Source organism: Pteropus alecto, unplaced genomic scaffold (assembly GCF_000325575.1).
Source record: "Pteropus alecto unplaced genomic scaffold, ASM32557v1 scaffold81, whole genome shotgun sequence".
Classification (NCBI taxonomy): domain Eukaryota; kingdom Metazoa; phylum Chordata; class Mammalia; order Chiroptera; family Pteropodidae; genus Pteropus; species Pteropus alecto.
In genome coordinates, this window is record NW_006433378.1 from 13723520 (window position 1) to 13733979 (window position 10460).

Here is a 10460-nt window from a genome sequence, read left to right on the forward strand (position 1 = left end):
TCTCAAAAGTTCATTACTCTCACTCTAGGAATATGTTCTGAAACTGTATACATTTAGATTTAAACATACACTATGGATTTTATTTTGTTATTTTTCTTGACAGTTTTATATGACTATTCAAATGCTAATTTGAATTACCGAATTGTATTCTACTCACTTTGTAAACACTGATTTGAAAATTTTTGCCTTAGGAACTATTTATACTTATGAAATTATTGAGAATTCTCAAACTCTTTTTATGTAGGTCATATATATATAAATATCAATTATATTAGGTATTAAAACTAAGTAGTTTTAAAGTATTTGGTTAATTTATTTAAAATTTTAAGTATTTATTACTTTGTCAAAAATAATAATAAATATGCTAATCTAAATAACATATTTATGAAAAATACTACATTTTGAAAAAAACGTGAAGAATGTCTTCTTCTTTTTACATTTTTACATTTTTCAGGTAACATTTTATTTTCTCATTGCTTTTTTACTTGTCTACTGAAGGGAATATTTATTTACCTAAATATCTGGCATCTTTAATTTTAGAGTAAAATTTAAGATGCCAATTGAAACATTTTTCTTGAATGTTATTTTAAAGCAACATAATGGGACAATTTGATCCTCACTGTTTCATAATCTGATGATATAAAGTAAAACTCTTCCCATTTTCCTCAGATTGGTTTAATTTTCAAACTCAGTGCTCAATAGATAATTGTTATTTTGTTACTGCTTCACTGTATTCACAAATTCAGAATAAATATGTGGAAAATGCTTCCAGTTGGTTAACAACTTTTTTATCAAGCACATAAAAAACATACCGATTCTCTTGCAATGCAGTAATACTAAGTATGCTGATACTCAAGATTGGAAAAAGTAACTACATTTATTTGAATAAAAGTGACTATGTTCATTTAGTTTTCAATAACCAATAAGCTAGAATTTCTTTCAAAATGAAATTATACAATTATTTTACTTTTTCTTATGTCAATCACTTGATATTTTGTATTTGTTAAATTTTTTATGTGTTTGAATTCCCAAAAATACTTATTCCTATTAAATAACACTTTAAATTGATGTCATAAATATGAAATGAAAGATTATTGCAAATAACCAGAACTGATATTAATAAAAATTGAGAGGTATTATATGATACAGTAGCCTAGGAGGCAGTAGAGAAGGGCAAAACAAACAAATGAAAAAAAAAAATTAAACAAAGAAAAAAGAAAATACAATGTACATGTGACATTGATGTCTGTAATGATCCTTGGAAAGTAACAATCAGACAATCAAAATGAAGTCATGGAAAGACCTAAGTAAAGAAAATAAATTATTTTCCATATGCACTGAGAATAACAACGTAGAATACTAAAAATATAGGTACTTTAATGTTAACCTGGTCCATCTATTCTCTTGGCCAGGGACTGAGATATTTTATGTGACTTTACTTTTTTTTCTTTTTTTTCTTTTTCGTGGTAAAGTATGTACAACATGAAATTTGCCATCTTAACCATTTTTGAGTGTACATTTAGGTGGCACTAAATACCTTCATAATGTTGTGCACTGTTTACCACCATTGATCTTTGTAAATCTTTTCTTCTTGCAAAACTGAAATTCTATACTCATTTAACAATAACTTCCTATCTCCTCTACCCTCCAACACACACCGGTCACTAGCAACCACCTTTTCATTTTCTGTCTCATTATTTTGACTACTCTAAGTACATAATATGTGGGATCATGGAGTATTTGTCTTTATGTGACTGGTTTATTTTACTTATCATAGTGTTCTCAAGGTTCATTTGTGTTGTAATATATCTTACAATTTCCTTTCTTTTCAAGGCTGAATAATATTTTATGCATGTAACAGATTTGCTTATGAATTGAGCTGCTTCCACTCTTGAAGTATTGTGAATAAAGCTGCTATAGCATGCATGTACAAATATCTTTGAGACCTTGCTTGTACTTTACCTTCTATGCTTTCTGCTGGAAACTGCAAGCTTTCAGTAGGCTCCAGAGTGCCAAGGTAGTTAGAACAGACAAATTCTACCAGTGCAATTATTGTCTAGGTGGGATTCAGATACTTGGTGCTTCCTACTCTGTCATCTGCCCCAATTCCTCTCTTATGTTAATTTTGAAATGTTGCACAGACTGAAAAGTCAAAACAAGGAAAGGTAAACAAGAAAGAATGATAATTCTTAAATTTAGAAGTTCTCTGCCAGATAGAGGATCTGCATGTAAATTTATTTGATAATATATATGTAGGCCAAATCTGAGTAACAATGATTTATAATTCCTGGCAGTGGTAGAGTGGGGGCTTGTTATTCTTAACCTAAATAAATTTGGAGGAATTATGGTGCTAGTTAATCTGAGTGACCCGCGTATTCTATAGTTAGTGCCCTGTTCTTCATCTTCTGAGAAATATTTGAAGATAAATGGGTGGAGGAAGACTGCAAGACACAGAAGATATATGGAATTGCTGGATGCTATTATTGATGAAAGAGAATGAAGCTGTCAAATTAGTGGTATTCTTGTTGTCTAAGCAGCCAATGACACGAATTATGACATGAAGGTGGACCAAAACCTCCATCTAAATGAGTTATGGAGCACTTCCTTACACATCCTCATGTTTCTTGAAGTTAAAAATGAAGAACAGAAATTTACTAGAAAGCACTTACTACTTAACATGTAGAGATTCTAAATCTTTGTAAAGTTATTATAACTATTTTAGATATAGTCAACTATGAAAAAAGTATTTTAAAAGTTACAATAGAGTAGATGCGGGACTTATGAGAACAAAATAACTTTGGATAAAATATAATTGTAATCCCTTTTTAAATTATTTAATCCAACTCAATAGCAAATTCAGAACCAATGAGGTAATATACATAAAAATGCTCTGGAGTCTAAAACGATGGCTAAAAAACTCACTCAATGTCTTGGCATCTGAACTAGTAAGCATCTTCGCAAATTTTGATGATATTATTCTTCAGAATAGTTCTAGAATTACTTTTCAAAGAGTTGTGTAAATATGCACTATTAATATTGTATGGCTAATCGACACTATAAGAACACATATCTCATTAGCAGAGTCAATGTATCCTAAAACATAAACATTAAGATTTGTCAGTTCTTACAGATAATCCAGCATATGCAATTCACTTTACAGAAACATGACAATAAATAACCGGTTTAGGTTAGTAACAGTAACAGGACACATACTGGAGCATGTGATTTCCCACGTGGAAGGGTTTCTATGTACACAGACACTTTACTACAGAGGGAGTTTCTATTAAAAAGTTTAACTTCATGATAACTCTCTAATGGGTTAAAATCTTTATTTTTGTAATAAAAAATGGTCATAGTGTTCTTGCAACTACATTTATAACAAACAAATGAAAAGCAAAACATTTTTATTAAAATGTTATTTTTCATAATTAGAAGGAAAATGATACAGAAAGTCAAATTTCAATATACTTAAAATGTATTTAATGTCTACAAAAAGGTCCATCCTATTATAATACTAGTAATTATTATGTTACTTTAGAGACAGCGTGTCAGATCATGCCCCTTGTATCTAAATTCATGAGGGCTGAAACTTGATTTATTCTGCTTAATGACTAAGATACATATCAAGTTCTCTCCCCACTATCAGCGGCAAAAATGCAGCATCAATGCTGACCTGAATGCTATTGTGGAGATAATTAATTACAACCACACTTGTAAGTGCCTGTCTGTTCATGTTGTTTAGTATATATAAAAAACAAATCTATTAATATAATTAATTGGGGAATATTATTTTGTCATATTCAATTGGAAATCACAAAAGTATACATTAAATCAAAATTTATGCTGTAATTTGAAATTTTGTTTCTATTATGGATGTTATTGATTTGTTTATTGCAAACAGTACATTTTAGTAACAGTTTCAACATGTCCAATATGTGCAGCATATACAGTTTTTGCAATGTAATTAGTTAGAAATTGGGGAAGCTTAATTTTAAAATTGAATTGAATTGTTCATGAAAATCTATTTCATACTCTCTATGGCTTGAGCAATTTCTCTTCATAAAATGTTTTATAGTTGTTTAAAGAAATTAAATGCAGTTAATCAGAAAGAACATTATGGTTTGACACCTAATTTGAAAGCCCTGTCTTGAAGCAATGAATGATTGCTTATAGAATTACATATACCAATGAGAACCCAAATAGGAAATCCATTTATGCTCCAAGTAGATCTCAATATTGCTGTAAGTCAGGGTAGGTGATATTGTCTGTATTTTTGTGAGCAGTATTTTATAAAAGTGTATATAAATGCATATACAAATTTCTATTAAAATGTCTATTTATTGTTTAGTCTAATTTGATAGATTAAAAATAGTAAAATAGCATTAGAGTGAATTATCTAGTTATTGTATATGAAAAAACAGATCAGTGATTTTAAAGTCGTTTGACTATGCAGCCAAGTCAGTCCTATTGATGTAAGTACAGATGTCAACTATCAAGTTTTAAGATCAACATGAACAACAAAAAGTAGTGATAAAAAAATCCCAGTGGTGTTGTTGAGAGATTTTCATCTCTATTTAATCTTGGTTCATCTATTTTTCAGTGCCGCCAGCAATCACAATGCCTCAGAAATCCTTTAACGCCACAGCAGAGAGAGGAGAAGAGATGACATTTTCCTGCAGGGCCTCTGGCTCTCCTGAGCCCACCATCTCCTGGTACAGGTAGATTATGCACCCACATTCCTCTGGCCTCTGTCTATAATCAAGTTCATGAAAAAATATTTGCGATCTTATCATTTTGTCAGGAAAGAGAGCACAGCATTGTTTTTGAATTTTATTTGAAAAGTTATTATATTTTTGTTTTCAGATATGTTGGTTAAATTAAATTGTTAAAGAGATCAACAGGGTGACTTAACCCAGGTCAAAGGCTGCACCCATAGCTCTGTTCATTCCGTCTTCAAGGCATTTTTCTGACCCACAAATTTTAGCCACTTTAATTCACTCAGCTGAGAGCTCTGTCTTGCAACTCAGATACACTGCCTGACTCCATTTGGGTTCTTCCTCTCTGAGCTGTTGCCTGGTGGCTGTCTTCAGGTAGAAGCTATCATGGTGGTCTTTAGAGGTCATTGTCATGTACTACTTGTTGACCAGTGTTTGTAAGCTGTTATTTAACCTGTGTATCCAGTGTTTTTGTTGTTTGAAATGAGAGGATACATATATCCCTCTTACTCCATTATGGTCAAAAGTGTGATTATTCTCCCTTCTTTATCATTTCTACTAATCTTCTAATCCTAACCCATTTTTTCTTATGCCTGGAAAAGGGACACTTAGAGAAGTCATTTGAGTTTCAAAGGATGGGCTCATGGAATGCCATTCGAATCCTTTGGGAGTTTTTCCAGACATTGGCGTTCCACAGAAAGGGACTGTGAATAACAGTGTGTATAGTCTACCTAATAGGTTTGTTGGAAAAGAGGTATTAAGAACTATTACCTTGTTTATTATCCTTTAATGAGATATATTTTTAATTGAGCTCTTGAAGGAGACATAATCTTTACAAACTGATTTCCTCTAAATTCTTTAATATCTACCTACTTCAAGTCTCAAATCATGGGGAGATTTTTTTTCTCATGAAAATTCCCAGAGTTTGCCAGCCATCTTCTTTTTTCCTCTCTCCTACTATAGTAGATTTCTCCTCACTGCCCCCGACTCCCCCTTCACAGAAAAACAAAAGTTATTAACTCATTAATGGGATCTATAATATCTTCTAGTACTGCTAATCACATTATGAATATTTCATGCTAATTGACCATGTCTCATTCATTTGCTGTACTTCAAACATTTAGTATGACATTTCACATGAGATAAGGAAATAACCCTCTTTATCAGAAAGAACAGTGGAGCTTACTACATTACTGTGTGAACCTAAGTCTCCTTTGTAAATTGAAGGATATGGAAAGCATACTTAAAATTTTAGTTGTGGTCTGTGAATGAGGGTGGAGAGGGAAAAATGCACACCCGTAAGCTAATTGTGAGTATATTCAACCAGATAAGTAGTATAGGCAAAGTGTTGTATAAATCACGTTACTGAAACTTCTAGTGTGTTACTAGTCGTAGTTGTAATAGTAGTAGTAGTAAAAACTTTAGTGCTTGTTATTAACTAGATTGAGAAATATATACTATCGCTAACTACAGTGAAAGCCCTATACATTATATCCTAGAAAAATTGCTAAAATGTCATTTTTATAGTTATAAATATTAGATTAGTAAAAATGTAAAAAAATATAAAAGTACAGAGAAATGTACATACATTTCCTCTTATTTTTTAAAGCATAATTTTGCACACTATTATGAAACTTTGCACATTTCTTGATGTATTTAGAGATATCAATAGAGACTGAAAAAAAGATGTTATTAAGTTATAGAAGGATAAAGATTATATTAAGATATATGCTAGTGCTTTCTGGAAAGCAAAACCAAAATTTACTGAAAGATTATTTAATGTATCAGAGAAATCTTCCGTTTCAACATAGGAAATATTTTTTATAATAATTTTAGATATTTTTCTTTTTAAATATAAACTTGTATGGACAAGTAAGTCTCCCTATCCCTAAGGACAGTACCTAAACTTTTTATGTTAGTGGGCCTTAAAATCAGTTTAATCATCTACAACACCATTATGAGGAAAATATAGAAGGAGAGATAAATAGAAGAAAGAAAAGGAGGAGGAAGAAGAGATGAGGAAAATAAAATAGAATGAAAGAATATGATATAAGAAGGTTTCACACATTATGGGATATTGTAGAAATTGTTTCATATTTAATAAAGATATTTAAAATATTCCTTGTTTTAGTTATTGTAAAAAAAAGTGAAAGATACTGTCTTAGTGGTCAACAATGACTAGAATTGAGGCAGAATAGATATGGCTTCAGTCCAGAAAGTACATGGAAAGAATTAAAAATTATATCTAGGAGGGAACTTATAAAAAAGTGATTTCTTCTCCTCATTAATGAATTACATCATCATATTCAGAATAATTTCCATGTTGATTATTTTATAATTTGGTTGTAATTTCAATGCGGACCTGGGAAGAGACAAACCTTGCTTGTACTGAGTCCACCATCTTCCCTAATATCCAGAATAATTTCCTTAACTGCAATTCCACATAATTCTTTCATCTCACCCTTTTATTGGCAGTACTTATTTACAAAATAAATTGGTTATGTATTTAAATTGCACTTACTTTGAAACTTCTTTAAAAAATGTTTCCATAGAAATTCTATTAAATGTGTCTCAGGAACCTAGTAAATAAATGTGTCATAATTACATGTTGAATCCAACATAAAAAAATGTATGTGGAATTCAAATCAGCAAAGAAACTTTTTGGTAACTAATAATCAATATGCATATTGAACCAAGGTGTGTTTTTGCCTAAAATTAATATCAAAATTTCAACATAACTCAAACGTTATTCTTGTCCCTAAAGTCAAAACAATTTTTAAGTATAATTTTAATATTTATGCATTAAGTATTACTGGGCTAGTAAAAGTAATCATCTTATTGGAATATAGCCTTATCTATCAAACACAATAGCCATGAAATGATTGACAACTATAGATCAAAAAGTTGAGTATCATACTCCTGAGTAATGAAGTCAGATTTATAAACTCAGATTTCTGTTTTCTTCTGTAGGAATGGCAAGTTTGTTGAAGAAAATGAAAAATACCTATTGAAAGGAAGCAATACAGAACTCACTGTCAGGAATATAATCAATAGTGATGGGGGCCCTTATGTCTGCAGGGCCACAAATAAGGCAGGAGAAGATGAAAAGCAGGCATTCCTCCAAGTTTTTGGTAAGTATTATAACATTGTGGTCAAAACAGTGATTTTTAGAGGGCAGTCTATGTCAAATTCTACTCTTGTCACTTACATAAACTGTTTTACTTTCTAGAATTAAATCTGTTTTCTCATCTCTACAATATATTTTAAAATTGCAGTTACAAGATAGAATTATTTTAAGAATTATATGAAATCACACATGTAAATTTTTATAAAATATCAGCTGACTCATAACAGAGGCTGGAAGAAAGTTCATTTAAATTATATACACCAGGATCTCATCTATATATAGCTATACATATATCTATATATATCCATACATCTTTAAATGGCACATGTTGGAATTAGTTTTACCTATAATATACTTCAAAAGAGCATACCTATAAGGCTACAATTAGGAAACATTTACCTGTGACTATAACTAAATATTCTCATTTTATTTCATTAAAAGGAAATACATGATAAGTATTTTCCATAATTAACAAAAGCCATATTACTTTTTATGGGGATCTTATAGATAGTATAGAACTACTAAGATTTTTTATTAAATTATTGATTTAGCTTTTATTATGTTTTCAAGAAGAAAAACTATTTTGCTGGTGAATATTTGGAATATGAATATTCTCTTTAAAAAGCATAACACTAAAAATTAGATACACTACTAACATTTAGTGTATTTTCTCCATTTTTAAAAACATTGTTATTAAAATGCTTTTACAACAAAGAGAGAGGAAAGGAAGGAGGGAGAACTCTGTAAGAGTAAGAAGGACCAGTGTTTGCAGTTGGCAGATGTAGTGGTACTACTTACAAGACCAAAAGATGAATGGTAATATACCTGTGGACACGCCCTCTGCCAGCTGGTTCTGTGGTCACTTAATAGAAATATTTTTCTGAACCAGAGAGATTTTCATAAAGCTTATTTCTAGCAGAGTGAGACAGGCAATAAAGAATACACCAAAATATATTAAAATAATTAAATAAAATGAGAATAATAAGATGTTCTAAGAAGAAAGTGAAAATGAATAAATTGAGTAGTATTGGGTAAAAGGACTATTATTTTGGAAAGTTATTTAGAAGGATAATGACTCGATGTGTCTACACAAAAACCTTTAATGATGAGAAGTCAGCAAATATAAGAGCCAGGAGAAAATTGTTCACAAAGAGGAAAGAGTAAACAAACTTAAATTAGAAATTATGGAAAGCTCCTAACTTATTTCAGCAGTATTCCACACTTAAAAAAAAAAAAATGTTCTCTTTAAAACCTACATCTAGTAAATGTGGCTCAGTGTTTAAAAAAAAAAAAAAAAACTAATTAAAAATGATAGTGTCTGAGATAATTCCAAAGGGTAATATTCTTAATCTATCTCAATAGGCTCATATGAAATACTACTTATTTACTTATTATTTATTACAATGGCAGTGAGTGACAACATAAAGTTTCTAGTAATTTCATCTTTTCAAATAGAAAATAATACATAAAATGTTATATGCTGCATCACTGTCGTGATCACTTATGTATATAACACTGAACAAATCTGTATTGTGTTTAACATAAAATCATGTATATATAGTAGAAATATAACTAAGTCCATTAAATCAATTGGGTAAACTTAGAATTGTTAAAAATTAACAAACAAACAAATCTGTTACTGGTCCTGAAATTACAAGTACTGGCTTTTATCTCTTTTGTTCTAACAAGTGAAAATTTAAGAACTGTAGATAATACAAAGTTTGCAAACATTAAGCTCTGTGGTATTATATAAGTTTGTGGATGGACATAATTTTTAACATTAAAAGAGTTTAAATGAATAGACATAGGCATAATTATAAAGAAACCTTTAGCTACAATGCCTAATAATTTGTTAAGATAAATTGAGGTCAAAACAAATCAATTAGAATAATATAAACAAATAACACTTATGTATATTTACTATATGTTTAGTATACAATTATCATTTTCCCTCTTTGGTGAAATTGTTTTAAAAGCTTAAGAGATAATAACTCAATAAGTGGACCCCCCCCCTCACATACACTTTCATACACATGTGACTTTTAAAAAGGAAATTTTAACTTTGTAGATTAAGAGAATAAAAAATAATAAAGTAACTGTTAAACTGACAAAATTTTGGAAGGAATTATAATTTGTATGTTGGTTTCTAAACTACTCAAATCATTTTTATAATGATAATTGGTGAGAATTATTTTCTAAAGTTTTTTCTCCTGTACTTTGCAACTTCTTGACACCTCTATAAACAAAATATGCTGCTGTAACTGCTACAAAGTTAATAATTCCATACTACAATAATGTGGCTTAAATGCCCACTGTGGCTTTTAAGTCTAAATAGTAATATTTTTTCTCCAATACAGATTGAGTAATATATATATTCTTTACAGTACAGCCTCACATAATACAGCTTAAAAATGAAACTACGTATGAGAATGGTCAAGTCACACTAATATGTGAAGCAGAAGGGGAACCTATTCCAGAAATCACTTGGAAAAGAGCAGTGGATGGCATCACATTTTCTGAAGGTGATAAGGTAACAACGACTCAATTTATGGTGGTTTCTTCACATCATTATGAAATATATTGTATTTTTGGTGTTTACTTATTATTACATCTCATAT

The 10460-nt window shown here is 30.1% G+C and overlaps 1 protein-coding gene across 2 annotated transcripts in view; it reads left to right on the plus strand.

Annotated features, from left to right (window-relative positions):
- Window positions 1–10460, plus strand: part of NCAM2 (neural cell adhesion molecule 2) — a 413016-nt gene that overhangs the window by 272725 nt on the left and 129831 nt on the right. For both annotated transcript variants that reach the window (XM_006908233.1, XM_006908234.1), the window contains 3 exons: window positions 4601–4718; window positions 7686–7846; window positions 10227–10372. In XM_006908233.1, the coding sequence (XP_006908295.1) occupies window positions 4601–4718; window positions 7686–7846; window positions 10227–10372 (425 nt within the window). The remainder of the gene's footprint in view (window positions 1–4600; window positions 4719–7685; window positions 7847–10226; window positions 10373–10460) is intronic.